Raw genomic sequence first — 18,033 nt, forward strand, 5'->3', positions numbered from 1 at the left:
GAGGCAGGAGACTCACTTAAGCCCAAGAGTTTGAGGTTGCTGTGAGCTGTGAGGCTATGGCACTCTATCAAGGATGAAATAGTGAGACTCTGTCTCAAAAAAAAAAAAAAAAAAAAAGAGAATATTTCAGAAATAACATTTTCTTAAAATGTTACTGATAGCTAAATATCCAGTTATGAACATCTGTCACCTATCTGTAATTTATTAAACATGTAGTCGAAAACTTTTCTTAATCAGTAGTCTATTTCTATGGTATCATGTCTAACAATTTCCCTGGAACATCTAGCTTCGTGTTCTAAAGGGCTCAAGAGGAAGACATTTCAAAAGAGTGTAAGTGTGCTGTATATACCCAGGGAGGTCCTGATTTTTGAGGTGGCGGGTGGGGGTGGAAAGGGCATAAGAAATCATGGATTGTTCAGTTTAAGTTTCTAACAAAACTACCAAACTAACACATATTTTAAGTGAAAAAACTAAATAAATAAACTTAGTGCTTCTCTTTAAGCTTTTCTTCTTTTTCTGGCAAACCCTTCATTATTCCACGCTGAATTAAGCCAAGTAGGCCCTGCAGCTCTGCTCATTTCCAAAGCAGCCTGTTCCACCGCCACCTCTGCTTGGCTGGCCTCTCTGCACGGCCTTCTGGCTTATGCAAGGCTAGGGAATATGCCTTTGCTATATAATCTGGATCCTGCTCTTGAAATTATGAAATTTCACAAACAAGTTTCTAGGAAAATACAACGAACTACAATATTATGTCCATGTTTTATTTAGGTGGCAGTAAAAACACATTTCTCAAACTAGTAAACTAATTTAATTTTTTGCCTTAGCATTTCAAGTTCTCAATTCTCTCCTTTTCGGTAAAATGAATTCTACGAGATCTGAAGCTTAAGAACTCTTCTTACCTTAGATATGACAGCCTGATTTTAAACAACCTGATTCCTTACACAAATAAAGAAAGGTTTTCTACCTCGAATGTGATTTTCTCCTTATCACATGTAACCAAGTATGAAACCAAGACTTGGGCTTCAGCCTTAATCCAGGAACGGTGCAGCTGCCATTAAAATAAAAAATTCCACTTTATTCATCCTTGTAAATGTACTCCATTTTCTTTTTTAGGGGGAAAAAATGATTTCCATATCTCCATTGAACTATTGAAGCATTTTAACATATTAAAAAAAACCAGCAGCAAGTCTATATAAAAAAGTACTGTAAGGCAAAAAGTTACTGGCTTGCCTTTTAAGGCAGGCTGTATGTAGATTTATTATTAGTGGGGTTCAAAGGTTAAAACTAAGAAGATACCAGATACTTTGAAGGAGGGGCCAGTGCAGCTAGGGGTCACATGACAGCTGCTAATTGGAAAATGTTAAAAAGGGAAGGGGGAAGGGCAAGGGCATCCGCCTGCTCTTCTTTCTTTATTGTAATATTTGATTTTCACTGGGGAAAAAAAGGTTAAGATTTGTATAACTCTCAAAAGAAGCCTAAATAAATAACCCCCAGGCTGACTGAGCACAGCTGACACTCCATCAAGGCTTCCTTGCAAAACAGAAAGACAACTGAATTTTAAAATAAAACTATATTTCTGTAGCAATTTTTAATGAAGACAATGTCCCTAAACTACTTAACCATTTTTTTGCCATTACGTTTACAAAATTAAAATGCCCTTCACTACAATGCATGCCATTTTATTTTTTGATTTGTCTAAATGCTCATTTATATTGAAAGAATGCATCTTAAACTATTTTGTGCTGCCTTTTTAAGATTATTTTCAGAACTGATAAACTCCTATAAGGTAAGTTGAATCAAACCATAATTCGGTTCATTAACAAGAGCAAGTTGAATATCTTGAAAATATTTTAAATGGTTTTATTCAGTAGAAAATTCATAGCATTCATTTCTTTACAAAGTACACATTTTCTGTCTCTATAAATATTGTTAGATTCTGTAAGACGCATTCTTCCCTATGTATACAATTTTTATATTGAACAAAATTTTTTGTGAATAGTTTCTAATTTTTTATTTACATGACATAGGAAAGTAATAACCCATGTCTAGATGTAAAGTTGAATTTATGACACCATTTTGATTGTACACATTAGCTGCAATTACCTGCACCACATATTCTGAGCCACTAGATGGTGTAAAAAAATAAATTAAAATGGTAAAATTTTCATTCTGTCACCATGAAATATAACTGAGAGAGATTAAACAAATTTCTAGGCATATAGCAATGCTAGCCATTTTTATACTAATTGTACTTTTAAAAAATCTAGCAGTTCGTAACACTGATCCCACCTTGATCTAGAAACAAGTCATTTTGAGCAGGTTTTTTTTGCTCTCTTCTATTAAAGGCCTTGAATTCTTAATTTATAATAATACCAAGCTGTCAAAATTATAGTCTTCATTCGCATATTAAATGTATTCATGGTATTAATTTATGATCTGTGTTTGCCAAAGTTTTGATAAAACTGGAAGGCCAAGCCAATAAAGATTATAGACTCAGAGATTCCTATCTGAACTTGCCCAGAGTGAGGCAGGGAAGTATCTTCACAAACATATACTCAACCCCCAAGCAACCCGACAACCAATAGCAAAACACCCATCAATGGCCCAGAGTATGTCCAAATCCCATCAATCCCATCCAAGGATAGCTGAGTGTACTTTCTTTTCACCCTCACCAAGACCTATCAGGTTGATGCTACAGGTCCACAGCTGGCTGAGTCTATATAGGTAATCATTTAAGCCAGTGGTGATGTGCAGGCTAACAAAGCCTTCTTTCCTGTTTCTTTCTTGGCTCTCTTTGCAAAAGCAAAATGAGCCCCGTGTAAAATATTCATCTCTAGAAAGTCCTTAATAAATACGATCATAATGGCAGAACTTCAAGCTTTGTAAAAGGCTGCTGGAGGAAGTATTTTTGGTCTTCTCTCTCCCAAATAACAGCATTTAAAAATTGTAGATGGCAGTAGTTGCCTTCCTTTAGATGGACTACCTCTAACCTTAGTTCTATGATCAGGCTTCACAAATAAAATTACACAGAACAGGTTTGGTACAAGAGAAACTACCTCCCCCAGAATCCTAAAAGTATGATACACCCCTATGACGTGTATACCCACTTTATGACAGTTTCAACTTCAGGGAGGGAGATAGGAAGGGGGTAGGGAAGAAAGACAGAAGAAAGATAATAGAAGGAAAAGCACTGATCTGGGAGTCAAGACACATACCTTAAGTACTGACTCTGGCACTTTTATTTACTCAAGATCACTCATCTGTGAAACCAAGAATGGAGGACCACTGCTAACACTCCTCACTCTTAACGTTCTATGATTTTATGCAGCAGCCATCTAGAGTTAAAATTCAACATGTGACCTTATTTCCAAATTCTTTTCTGTATCTAACAAGACATATTGCCTCTCTGAAAAGTAAAAAATATTTCTCTAATCACATTAAAATGGACTTACGGCTTAACATTTCCCCACTTATATTTAAAGCAGGGAAATTGTTTGATGTGTCCTTTGTTCCTAAAATAGTCTCACAAAGTAGACAGAGAAGGATTTTTAAAATCCCCCATTTATAGTAGGGGAAATTAAAATATAACAATTAACGGAGCTCATGCATGTTGTCAGAAGTATAATCATGACAAGAAACTTGACTTTTAAGTCCAAGGACCAAAAGACTGTGAATAATACAGTATAAGTCTTAAGAAGCAGAGACAAAGATTTACATACATACATATATACATGTATATAGATGAGTTTACGGCAAGAGACTTTGCTATTATGTTTACAAATATGGGATGTCGAACTTAAAAAAAATTACCTAAACCTGTCTGAATGGAAAAGCATTGCTTTTAAATTGCAGGAACACCCGATGTATTTACATAAAGATGAAAAAACTTGTTCTATAAACACAGTGCTTCCAGTAGTGAATGGCAGACAAAATCAGAATAAGCACACAGAAGAATAAAAAGGAAGAGGAAAAGAAAAACATAATAAATAACCTAATACCTTACAATGTTAACTTTCACATAAGTATATTGTTTCTGGAGAAGGCAGGGAGTGGATGGGAGCCAAGGGCTGAAGTGATAGGTAAACACTCTGTTAAGTTGAATTCTGTTATCTGATTGTGTTTAAAATTTGATTATATTTCACTTGACAAAATAATTAATTATTGTGAACTCCCAATTGTTAGTAAGGACCTAGAAGAATTCCACTTGGCATTTTTCCCTAGTGCTGCAACCCAAATGCATTTAAAACTGGAGCTTTGTACTGGCGCTCTGCAGTTGTCATTTTGGGCTATCTTCTTACCTTGCTAAGGATGTAAATCACGTCACCACGCTTAAAGGACAACTCATCAGAAACAGCTCCTGTACAATCCCATAAACCTTGGTAAAAATTAGCATAGTCAGTGCTTTTATCTCCTACAAAGAAGAAAGAGAAAACAGGAGTCAGAGCTGTTATGCAATGAGCCCTCATTTTAAAATGAATCAACAGAAATTAAAGGATGCCTTGGATCACCATAATAATTTAAAAAAATTCTGTCCTGAGTAAATGAACATTTTATTACATCCACACAAGAATACAACTTCTTACCATCCTTTAATTAAGACCATTTTCCAAAATCTGATTTTGAGTTTCTTTTTTTTGTACTCTGTCTTCCATCTAAAACCTGTCAGGCAACAAGTTCTCATCAGAGCAGCACCTAAAAGTCGCTTTCCACTTATTTTATATAATGCCTTTGAGCCTACCTACTTGCCACCTGTTTTGAAGACAGGTCCGCCACCCTTTACAATGAACATTATCTGTGCGATATGACACACACACTGTGAATTGACCATCTCACAGAGTTTGGGACACTTCCATAAAAATAATAATAGTAAAGGAGCTAGAGTACAAACATAAAACCAAAACTAGGGAGCCAATTTGTTTCTTTTCAATCCTAAAACCCAAAGCTGGTTAAAGAAAGCAGGTGATATGGAAATAATCTAAAGGGTAATTGCAGCTCTTTTCTTTGGGGACAAAGCCTCTCAAAGTTGTCTCTGAAATACTTTAGCAACTTTGAAATTGCCCAGGGCTGAAGCTGCATTTTTCAACAGATTTTTGTCAGCCCCAGTTTAGGACATTAGGCTCTGAATAAACATGCAACATACACTGGAGTTATCAGCTCATCCTTCTCACAGCATAAGCACAATGGATGTGATGTGCTCAAACTGCCATACAGACCATTAACTGATTGATTATTTAGCGCTTTCCGCTCTGTAATACCACAATAAACGGGGTAATAAATGCTTTGTCACTTATACAATGTAGGTCTCCTGAAACACAGAACAGAGTTAAATACACTGGATGCTTTTGTTGTACTGAGAACGGTTTCCTGTTTTTAATTTCGTGATAATTGAGTTTTGATGAGTTAATGCAAAAAGAATGCAAGTAGTATCAATAAGATGTCCGTGTATTCACTAGCCAGGCAGAACCCGAGTGTGCTGACAGCTTCCATCACTGGAATGTCATCTTTGAATTCTGAGGGGATAACTGTGGAGACACATGCTGGACCAGGGTTGTCATCTTAGTTTTGTTCCTCGGCTCTCAAACAGCAGGCTTCTTGGCAATTCCAACACAACTAATCAGATTAGCATGTCATTACCGTGTTCATCTTATTAGACTTAGTCTGTGATTAATACAAAGTGTTAAATTTACTAGAAATGTTCAAAATTCTCTTTAATATCTAAAACATTTTTAAAGCCAAAAAAGAGAATCTGCATAATAGGGAGTCTATTTCGGAAGTAAGATTCTACTTTAAAATTACATTTGAAAGAAAATACAGAGTAGAAAATATACAACCTAGAAAGGTCTCCCCATTGAACTTTTGTCTCTAGGTTTCTAAGAATTAAAAATGAGGGAGAGAGAGAGAGAGAGAGACTATGGGAGGGGAGAGTGAAGAAGGGAGAGAAGGAAGGAGAGAGGAGAGGGAGAGAGAGAGAGTAGGAGAGAGCGCGAGCTTACTGACTTCTTTGCACTAGCATTTGGGCACTCACCACTGATACCAGCAGGGATGTACACAAGCCTGGGAATCCAACCAAGAACAATGCTGTGGCCACCCTTCATTACGCTCCCCCCTCCCTAAAACGGGTATTAAGTAAATTCTATAAATGGACACTAGAGGGCACTCTGGATGGCCAGATCACTCCAAACATAGTCAATTTTTTTTTTTAGAAAAAAAAAATCACTTAATAATAAAGTGACTGATTTCCTTTAAAAACCACTTATTTAGACAAATAGAGATTTAGAAGTTGAAACATTCTAGTCAGATTAAATCAACTGCTAAATGGGTCAAATGTTGCGCCCCGTGCAGTCCGTCAGTGTCAGTTTAAAAGTCAGGGAATTAGAGCAAAGACAGGATGACATCATTTCACATGCAAGGCCCTCCCCCACGGCCAGCAGCCAGGAGGTAAAAGGCTCTCAATGGCTGTTTTCCCCAGTCAAGTCTCCAGTGTGTTCCCCATGCTGCTCAGCCTTAGGCTTGGTCCAGAAAGGTAGAAGTAATAAAATTTGGGCTAAAAACTAGAGTAGAGGTTTTGGCTTAGCTATGGCGTCCCAGTGGGTTCCCCAGATGTCCGTGCTGCTCTTCCCTTTTTCAGAATCTCTTTTAATAGTTTTTCATTTTGCAGATTTTCAAGAAGGAGGGGAGAAAAAGAAGGAAAAGAAAAGTATATGGTGATTTCTAACACATAATCCTTATCACTTTGGGGTCTCTCCTCCCCTTGATGCGCTTGGTGAAACTCCCATTAACAATAATGGGAGTTACAGGAGCACATGAGGGGAAGCGAGACCCCCACCGTGTGCAAGATGCATCTCTCCCTAGATGTGCATCATGAGCATTTCATTAAATCTCACTGCTGTAAAGAGGCAACAGAGCTCGCGATTCGGCAAGACTGGGAAAAAGATGCATTTTCAACAGTGCTTTCCATAATCTTGATGATGATGTTACCCAAAGATCAACCTCATTTCTATGTCCCATATGTGAGTTGTTAAGGAATAATTTGTTTATGTCACACGGCTACGTGTACATATGATTTACTATTCTATTTCAGCGTGCAATGCTAGTTAGAAGGTAGAAAAATCACAACCAGGGAGAGAGCCTGGCGGTAAATGTTCATCAGCTTTAGTCTCCTCAGGAAAGTATTGTTTAAATTCTTGATATGAAATCTGGACATAAAAATTAGGAATAGTCTTGGTCCTTAGTGAGCAGCAAGGCCTCTGGTCTACTTCTTGGAATTTAAAGTGTGGCCAAACATACACAAAAAATTAATTATAAAAATAGTCTCAAAAGCATGGTGGGTATGCAAAACTTAACACTGTTCAGCTATATGCTGAAAATAGTCTATGTGATTTATATATTTTTTTAATGGAATGAAGCATAGCATTTGAAATGTAAATTAAGTCTGTTCAGTTGTCTTTACTATGTGGATTAATTTTTTTGTTCTATCTACATCACGTTCTGTGTTTTCAAAATTATAAAAAAAAAAAAAATCACCAGTCACCTTATTATGTTTCTTGTTCTGGGAGGCATAAATGATTAAAAAAAGAAGGTAAGAAGGAAAAAAATAAATTAGCCTGCTGTGAGGGATTTTAAACAATGTACTTCTGCTTATAAAAACATACAAGAACAGCTCATCGGGCTAATGAATGTTATAAAGTATAAACTAAGCACGTAAACACTGCAGATACCTTGCAAAGACAAAAAACATGATAGCGACGGATGAGGTTAGTCACAATCAGATAACAGAGAACTCTCCCTGGTTGTTACAGGTTCAAAAATCATTTTATAAAGGTAAGAATATTCTTGATATTCAAAAAAACTCAAATGACATTTTTCGACACACATCTGCAAGATGTATAAGCTTGAACGTGAAGAAACAAGAGATACATTTTGTTTTTGCTTACATATTTTGCATTAAAACCGATTTTTTTTTTCTTAGTAAAATCAGTCAGTGTGAAAAATACATAACATTCTTGAGTAAGGTTAGAAGTTCATGTCATGTGATGCTCAGCAAGATAGTAATACCCTTGTCAACTCACTGCCCTGCGTGGCAAACAAACTTCTAGTGTTACATCTCAGACAGGCTAGGAAAGAGCAAAGGTCACTCTATGCAAAAGCACTAAAACTGTTGCTTGAAAAGAATTTCATGTCAGTAAAGATAAGAATTATTGTAGCGCTTTCTAGCTATTGCATGAAAAGCTAGGTCTACCTACTGCATTCCTTGGAGATAAATGGGATTTTTTTTTCACCTACCCTCAATGGCAAAGATTTGGGAGATGGTTACATTAAAAGGGTTTTTGAAAAATACAGTGGCTTTAAGCCAAAATATTTGTATCTGAGAAAGATTATCTTTATGTGTCTACCTTCTATGTCTGAATAGAAATGCACTGAAATTTTTAACAAAGAAAACTTCATGTTTTGGGGAGAAGCTTCCTGGTCCATAACCCAAGCCATAGACACTTAATATTGCTATTGAACCCCCCCCCCCCAAGCTTCTGCTGGCCCGTCGGGTTTTATAGCTTCATTTTACAGGTCTGGAGTGCTAACATCTAATGACTTTGTCCTCATTTCCTTTCTGAAAAAAGCAAACAAAGCGCCTGCAGCAACCTGCTTCTGCTTTCCTGTCCGGGTCCAGAATCAGCCCCTGTTTCCTTTCCACATGTCGCAGGAGGAAGGACTCTGGGAGGCTACTTCCGGAACATACACTTCTTGTCCACCCTGCTCTGACAGCTCAAAAGAGTGATGGATGGACATATCAGAGAGGGGAAGGTGACCCCAACTCCAGCTTTTTTGCAAGGCACGGGATGAATGACAGACCTTGCCCCAGCTGAAATGTGGCTACGAAGAGGTGTAGAGTCCTGATAAGGAGGCGGTCCTCCTTCTTTCCGTGTGAAATAATTGCTGGTTTATCAAAACTAACCTCATGCTTGCACTACAGATAGGGTTTATCTCCTGCTAGTTGGAAATAACAACAAACAAGAAAAGTTGTCCGTATCGAGTGATTTTTGTACATAGTGTGTGCGGTTGTTTTTCCAGTCTCGGCCATAATTAGTACCCGGGGCCATTTGCCAAGTGGAAGTGGATAAGAGGAACATCCTTCCCAGCCTTCTAGGCCACCAGTGTCCTTTTCCACTTTTTAAGCTGCTGTCACTGGACTCTGGCATTTCTTACCCGATTCATTTGCTTTCTGTGTTAATCATATGCAATGAAGATATGCATGGCCAACATTTAAACAGGCTGCAGATCAATTAGCGGTCTTAAGTTTATCTGATTTTTATCAAAGAAGACAGAGCTGCAGGTCGATTGTCAGAGCCTGTGTCAAGTTGACCTTTTCAGAGATGTCTACATTGCCAGTCCCCTGGGCAACTTGTTGTCCCCTGTTAGTCTCTGAATGGCAGAAGTCTGTTCTGCTCAAGCACAAAGTATACACAGATGTCTATATTACATTCTTATAGGTTTGACAGCAACTGCATGTTGTATCTATAAACTGTCCTTTAGCAGTGACACTTCCTCAATGATGATAAGCTAATTTATGCAAGTAAATCTCCTTTGTGCAGAAATGAAAGCTAATTGAGTCATTACAAAGTAATTCAGGAAGGAATACCTTGTGTAAATTGGCTTACTTTATAAATCCTTCTCAAGTGGTTTTCATGCATCCTAAATGGGACTAAGCAGCTTACCAACCATAAGATATCCAGACCAAACACGGCCACTTCGGGAAGCTGTGTAAACGTCTTTAGAGCAGCAAGAAAGGGGTTCAGATGAAAGTGAACAAAGCCAAAGTAAGATCTCTGGCATCTACACAATGCATTACCTAAGGTGGGGTGAACACTGTCCTGACCCATCTTCCTTTGTTCTTCCATTCTCCCCACGGCATTGTCCTCTTCCTCTTCTGTAAACAGACAGTATCAGTGACACACTGAAGGTTTTCTTTCAGGGTTAACAATATAGCATTCAATCCATTTAAGAGCAGAACCAAAAGCTTAAAACACATAAATACAATTTTTTAAAGAATGAAACTACTCAACATTCAGATTCCTTTTTCAATAATCTAACATTGGACAAATAAGCTGCTAGCTATTTCCAAAATGACTTGATGAAATTTAAGATATGTACTAATGTATTGCACATTTTCTTTTAAAAACCTATAGAAAGGTGGAACAACCTTTAACCCTTAAATTTAGTAAATTAACAGCCAGCATTATACCCATAAACCATATTACACAGTATGGCAGGAGTATCACATATAAAATCATGGTCCCTAAAATATCAACATAGCAAGGAGAAAATGTTAAGATATGGTTAACCTGTAATTTATTGAGTATCAGATATTTTCATGTTTTCTCAATCATCACAGGAAGATACCAGAAGGATCCTTGCCCTTCAATGTAATTCCTCCAAATTAACTGAGGACCTACTATGTGTCATGCACTATGGTAGATGTTAAGATTTCATAGGCAAGTTATTTTTAAATCCTCATTCTGTAGACCAGTTAATTTTCAGAGACTCAAAAAGGTGAAGTAACTTCCCAAGTGTATCATTCAAACAAGTTTGTGATTATAAAGTCCCCATTTCTTTCCCTACATATAGTCAGTGATTTACTCAATATCCTTTCCATATTCTCCTATCACATTTCGTCCCCAAGTTATGAAGACAAGAAGACAAGATGTGAAGGAAAGTGGGCTAACGGGGCCTTCACCTGACAAGTGAGGCTCAAAGTACAGAAGGGGTGTGATGGAGACACCATCCAGCTGGAGACTACCATGAAGGTTCTCTGGACGAGAGAATTTAAATAATGAGAGATGAGAAGCAGGATATTTCTATATAGAGGGAAAGGCATGAACTTCAAACGAACAAGGCACAGTGACATTCGTTTGACTAAACAATATGGTTCTCACAAGGAAAGAACATAATACTAGTAAGTCAGGTGCTGGGGGGCCATGAGAATCTCGTTGTGGATATTAGACTTTTACTTGGTCGGCAGTAAAATCCCTAGAAAGTTTTTGAGCCAAGAAAAGGCAGAACTGAAACTATCCTTTGAGAATGGACACCTGATGCCATTGTCTCCTACACACTGGAGGAGGGGCGGGGGAAGGGGAGGAGCTACAGATGAAGGGGAAGGAAGTCCTGAACTGAAGCAGCAGAGGAAATGGAAAGGAGATGGTATGAAAGACAAAGGACTAGAATTGATGAGCTCTGTGCCTGAGGATTCCAAGGAGTGAGGGGGAAAAAAGGGCAACCAGTGATGGCTCAGGTTCTGAGCTTAGGTAACTGAGAAATGGGCATAATATTTCTAAAAAGAGGAAAGCAAGAGAATCTGTCTTGCGGGAGGAACACAAGGAGTTGGGTTTTCAATATAGGGGATTTAGCGTGCTGCTGGGACTGTGCAGAGAAAATGTCCAGAAGCAACTGCGAAGTATAACAGACCAGTCAGATCAGGATAAATTTAAAGGCATCTCCTCAAATTTTAAATGGGAATTCATTAAAATCAGCACTTTAATTTAGCCTGAGAGTTACCATACTTAAAAGACAAATGTAACTGTTTTGAATTTTTGTAACTTCAAACAAAACAATGAAAGCTCCAATACATTTCTTGTATTGAAAATACATGGCGCTTTAGATACATTGTTGACCCTAACATTCACAACTTAACATGGTTCTATCAAATAGTAATTGATAAATAGAAAACTTATTTAAAAGCCGAATACTAAATTCCATTTCTTTTCTCTTTAACAACAGTTACTTCACTTACTCCACATCGTAAGGGCTAGTTAACATAAATGGGTCAATAGGTGTTTCCATATAATATTTTAAAGGCTGAAGAGACATTTACAGTCATTTAGTCCAGCCTAATTTTTTAAGAGGTAAAGAAGGAAGGTTTTCTTATTTTTCACATTTTCTCTCTCCGTATCACTCATACTCCTTCTTTTCAATTTGGTCAAAAATTGAATAATAAGGATTAAATTAAAAAAAAAAAAACAGCTAAGAGCATTTGTCCTCAGTCAAAAGCCATAACCACATCAATACAGTAAGTACTATTCTTGACTTTTAAGGAGAGACTGTGGGATTTAGACTCACTATCCAAAGTCAGCATCAAGATATCTCCAAAAATTAATAATAATTAAATAAAAAACTTTGCTCTTTGGTATAGTTAACAATAAATTTAGAATAGTTTATTACTATGAAATTAATTTTATTTTATTAAAATTTACATGCCTGCAATGTATGCTCCAGATTGTATATTGGTGTCAGAGAACCCTGTCCTTAAGAAATATATGGGCAGCACCTGTAGCTCAATGGAGTGGGGCACTGGCCCCATATGCTAGAGGTGGTGGGTTCAAACCCAGCCCCAGTCAAAAACAGCAAAAAAAAAAATTAATAAACAAAAGAAATATAAGTTGTCAGAAAAATATTAAAAAAAAAACTTACTTAAGTATCAATATTTACTGTGAAGTATCCAAATTGAAATCCATGTCAGATGCTATTTAACACGCAGTACTTTGGAAGATGAAGCACTCATTAAGTACATTTCCTTTTTTCATTTCAAATCTAGCACTGATATTTTTAGGTCAAAGCCTTATGCATTTCATACATTAATTTTTCTTAAATTCAAATAACTCATTTCATCTTGGACTAACAATACAAAGTAGCTTCCATATAACAGATAATAAGATCAAATTGGGTGTGTGTTTTTAAATTTTAGCACCTCCAGTTGAATATTGACTAGAACCAGGCACAAAGGAGATGTTCAATAAATATAGAGTGAAAACTGGATTAAAAAATCATAAAAATATATCCTAACCTATGGAGAATAAAACACTCCCTACCAAAACACTCCAAAAAATCATGAAAATATATCCTAACCTATGGAGAATAAAGCACTCCATACCCTAAAAAAGAAAAGTAAGGACAAGTGACCAGAATAAAACACTCCAAAAATCATGAAAATATAACCTAAGCTATGGAGAATAAAACACTTCATACCCTAAAAAAGAAAGTAAGGACAAGTGACCAAAATTCTAGGCAATAATCACCTTCACAGTATATTAGAACTACATATACTCACATGCTGTTTTATTTATTATTAAACATTTTATTTTGATGTTGAGGCACAATGTCATTATATAATACTAATTAATATCTCAAATAGTCAATGTTTGTGAGTTAATATATTCCATTCAACATTTTAATAACAGTAAACAAAAACAGCTCAGCTATGCAGTAAAATCCATCAAACCACACAGATGGTTATAAGGTTTTCATTATGTGGTTTCCATAGCAATCATATTGCAAATCTGGAAGCTTCTTGCAAATAAGCAGCTTGTATTTACATGCCTCTCAGCTGCAGCACAGAACTCTTCAACATGTGAAGTTATTATTCCAATCACATATAGTTAGAAGAATCACCAGGAGATTTTTTTTTTTTTGATCAGATAAGATGAAAATAACAATAAAGCGAGCGAGGTGCAGGAGATGATTCAACCATAGACACCATTTACTAAACTAATAAATGAGTATTAGAAATGTTCTGGTTGTCATCAAAAGGGTTTAACATTAAAATCTGTCCCAAAAACAAACAAACAAAAAAAATTCCAGGAGCAGTCAGATCCTACAGAACCCTAAAACATACAATGTACCCCATCCCTCTCCTTTAACAGACATTTTGCCTTTTTCTAAGTTGAGCAGGGAGAGGAAGAATAGCAGGAAATCTGAGTTTTCCCAAATTTTTGGATGACTATCCTTTGAAGAAATCCTGTCTATGGGAAAAGTCAGGACTTTTGTTTTTTCTCTTTTAGATTAATCAAGTTAATTTACAAATTGATCCAGTTCCATAACAGATGGATTATTACCCTAATAAAAATCACAAATCTGTCTAGATACGCAGTTTTTACAAAATGGCTATTTCTGGCTAACTAATTTTCTTATGTTTAGGATAAATAACCACAAAGAAGAGTAATAAGCAAATGACACATTTAGCTGACACTGCTTGAAAAGGTCTAAAGATAATTTGTTAGCTCCAAGTCGGGAGGTTTGATGCGAACATCAGGGCGGAGGATTGATTTTATCATCTCTTCCAGGGAGAAGAGGAAGACAACATAAGAATTGAATTGAATGTGAATTTTTGACTCAAAACAATGATTACCTTTCTCACCAAACACCCTCAGCTTTACTGAATTACAATGTACCTTAAAAGACATAAAACAGAATCAAGAGTTAATCTTTGAAAGTAAATTTGAGTTTAGATCTCAACTTAACCAGGCATTATTTGATTATCTGGTTATATTTCTCTCAAGAGAAGTTAATATTTATGGCTTAAATGTTCATACTATATGTACTTATATCTATTAAGCAACTAAATTCTCATAACAATTCCATGAAGTAATGCTAGGTACTTTTATCATCATCAATTTATGAATGCAAAAAATGAAATTTACAGAGCTTGAACAATTTGTCCAGTTTATATATCCTGTTAGTACATGGCTTTCTTTTTTTCTTGAGATAGACTCTTGCTTTGTCACCTGGGTCAGAGTGGCATGGCATCAGCCTAGCTCACAGCAACCTCAAACTTCTGAGGTCAGGTGATCCCTTTGCCTCAGCCTCCCAAGTAGCCCAGACTACAGGTACCTGCCACAACTCCTAGCTGAGTTTTGTATTTTTAGTGGAAAAAAAAAATTTCCCTCTTGCTTGGACTGGTCTTGAACTCCTGAGCTCAAGTGATCCTCCTGCATAGGCCTCCCAGAATGCTAGAATTACAGGTATGAGCCTGGCCCCACAGTATCTCTTTCCTTCTTTTTTTTTTTTGAGACAGAGCCTCACTGTGTTGCCCTTAGTAGAGTGCCTGGCATTGTAGCTCACAGCAACCTCAAACTCTTGGGCTCAAGTGATTCTCTTGCCTCAGCCTCCTGAGTAGCTAGGACTACAGATACCTGCCACAATGCTCAGCTATTTTTTTTTTTTTTTCTAGAGACAGGTTTTGCTCTGGCTCAGGCTGGTCTCAAACCTGTGAGCTCAGGCAATTCACCCGGGCTCCCAGAGTACTAGGATTACAGGCATGAGCCACTGCACCCGGCAGTATCTCTTTCTTGATTTTCATTAAAACCTTAAAGTCACAAGTAAGTTGTTTTCTAAAATTTTATTTAAATATTGGCTGTTTGTGGACCTGGAAGACATTTTCACATAGGTAGGCAGGTTCTATACTGTTATAACATGGTGTATGAAGTATATCTCAGGCTAAACAACCTTTTTAATGCTGGTTTAGAAACAATGGCAACTTGGGGTACTCAAAACATGCAGTCTTCTCCTTTCTCCCAGCTTTCCTTCTCCACCTCAAGTTTTTCAAAAACTAGGCCACTCCTAAAGCCAGCACACACTAGCTGATACTTTGAAAATGTTTCTAATACAACTCCTAATCAAAGACAGATCTATCTCTAAGCCATCCAGCTTAGTGGAGATGGTGAGGTGAGCCTTTCTACACATAAAGGTCTGAGAGAAGTTGAAGTTCACCTCCATTAAGGAGTAATGGGCTGTCCTGCACATTTCCTCAAGGATTCAGGTCCAGGGTGTTGCATGCAAGACCTGAGTCCCTGAGTGAGGGAGGACAGGAGAGACCTGGGGAAACAGAAGACAACCACTGGCTAGTCCTAGTGGTCAATGTAAAAGAAGTCACACAAACAGCACCTTTCCCTCTCCTTTCCTGTGACCTGTGGCAAGCTATCAACATTGGTGGAAGGGTTGGAAAAGTAAGAGGAGAAGAGTCCCAGAGGAATCAGCAAAAGAGTCGAAATTATGACAATGAGGGAAAGTGAGTTCCTCAAGGCGTTATAAATCCAGTACTATTAATAATTTAAATGGGACACCTCGAAAGGATTTTTCTATTAATTTAATAGATTAACATATTTTATAGCAATAAAATACATACATTTGTAAAGATATAAGGTTGTGCCTTTTAGGATCATGCAAACCTCAAAATGCCAGAAGGATAAAACCGACCGAGATAGCATACATAGTTAGAGTCATGTTTACCATCATGGAAATTAGACAAATTGGGGCCTATTTTTTTTTTTTTCTTTTCAAGACAAGGTCCCACTCCTAGAGTGCAGTGCGTGATCAAAGCTCACAGCAACCTCAAACTCCTGGGCTCAAGCAGTCCTCCTGCCTCAGCCTCCCGAGTAGCTGGGACTGCAGGTATGCAACACCCCACCTGGTTAATTTTTATTTTTTTAATTTTTGTAGAGACAAGGTCTAGCTATATTGCTCAGGATGGTCTTGAACTCCTGGGCTGAAGTGTCCTCCCATGTTGGCCTCCCAAAGTGCTGAAATTAGAGGGGTAAACCACCACAAAAGTGAGGCCTATAGTTGCAGCTCTAGTTACTCACATAAACTGGGCTCTGCTCCTAATTCTCAGTGACATCTCCGTGTTTCAGAGTGGGAAGAATAATATCTATTCCACTGAGCTTTAAACAAGGATTTGGGGGAACAATAAGATAACCAGACTTCTCAGGGAAAAAATAAACAATTACTATCAATATCATGTTTATCACCTTAGGAGCTAGGTGTTTGTAGCATTTTATTAATTTAGCAACCAAGAAGGTTGACATGCTATAAAAGTCAACAAAATAAGCAATAGTTGTTCAACCAATCTTATTCTCACCTCTGACATTGTATTATTATAAGATTTAATATGCAAAGATTATCACTGTACTTCAAAAGCAAAAGCAAAAACCATTAGATTGCAGTAAATTTCTGTGCTATGATATTAAAATCAATAATTTAAACTCATGTCTGAAAATGTGAAAATGATGATTTTCACACAGACATTTGTTAACATCATGGTTGGGGGCCAGGCGTGGTGGCTCACACCTGTAATCTTGGCACTATGGAGGCTGAGGCAGGTGGATTGCTTGAGCTCAGGAGTTCAAGACCAGCCTGAGCAAGAGTGAGACCCCCTACCCTGCAACAAAACTAGCTGGGTGTTGTGGGCACCTGTAGTCCCAGCTACTTGGGAGGGTGAGGATCCCCCTGAGCCCAAGAGTTGGAGGTTGCTGTGAGCTATGACACCATGGCACTCAACCCAGGGTGACAGAGTGAGACACTGTCTCAAAAACAAACAACAACAAGAAAAAACATCAGGGTGGGGATGTTGAAGGAGAAGCTAAAACTCAAGCAAAGACCTCATTTGACAGGATCAGAAAAAAAAATCTCCAGAAATCTTAGAAGGGAAAGAGACCTGAGACATAATTTTATTCAATTTCATAAAAGGGAAGTGTCCTGGGGTGCTGTGTGATTGGACCAAGGTGCCAGCCTGTACCCTGCAGCTTCTCCCTGCAACTGCCTTCCGTGCTCCACGCACTGGGGGCGTTTCTGGGAAAGTCGTCTGCTGCTTAGCAAGTACTTCCTATTCAGGAGCTGTTTTCTCCATACTGCATCATCCACAGGCAATTACGGCAGACAAGGACAGCATATAGGTTCAGAACAAGTTTTACTAGGTCAGAGTCTGTTGGTCAGAAGTGACTGTGAGTCAGGAAATTATCCTACTCCTAAAGAGACTAGACATTGGGACATTATGAAATGGGGCTCTTTCTTGTCCTAGTGTATTGTTATTCACTGTATGACATAATATAAAATTCCACTAGCTATCTTTTTTTTTTTGAACAGTTTTTTTTTTTTTCTTTTGGCCAGGGGCAGGGTTTGAATCCACCACCTCCAGCATACGGGACTGATGCCCTATTCCTTTGAGCCACAGGCGCCACCCACCACTAGCTATCTTATAAAACCCAAATTCTTAGCCTCTTAATTAAAATTTATAACAAATTCTGTTATACGAAAATTATTTTAATCCAGGAAAGTCCACATAAATTTATTTCCCCATTACAATGTCCTTTCTATCTGGCTCTGGGTTTCTGGTACAATTACAGTTCTTTTTTTTTTTTTTCATTTAAATTAAGTTTTTTCTTATTCTCGTTACAAAAGCAGTATCTCATTGCTGAAAGTCAGAAAATAGAA

General features: G+C 37.5%; 1 protein-coding gene across 1 annotated transcript in view; it reads right to left on the minus strand.

Annotated features, from left to right (window-relative positions):
- Positions 1-18,033, minus strand: part of SKAP2 (src kinase associated phosphoprotein 2) — a 183,469-nt gene that overhangs the window by 9,261 nt on the left and 156,175 nt on the right. The window contains exons 10-11 of the mRNA XM_023512433.1: positions 9,845-9,922; positions 4,299-4,411 (exon numbers count right to left, since the gene is read on the minus strand). Of these exons, the coding sequence (XP_023368201.1) occupies positions 4,299-4,411; positions 9,845-9,922 (191 nt within the window). The remainder of the gene's footprint in view (positions 1-4,298; positions 4,412-9,844; positions 9,923-18,033) is intronic.

Source organism: Otolemur garnettii, unplaced genomic scaffold, assembly GCF_000181295.1.
Source record: "Otolemur garnettii isolate 467f Iridium unplaced genomic scaffold, OtoGar3 scaffold00028, whole genome shotgun sequence".
Lineage (NCBI taxonomy): Eukaryota > Metazoa > Chordata > Mammalia > Primates > Galagidae > Otolemur > Otolemur garnettii.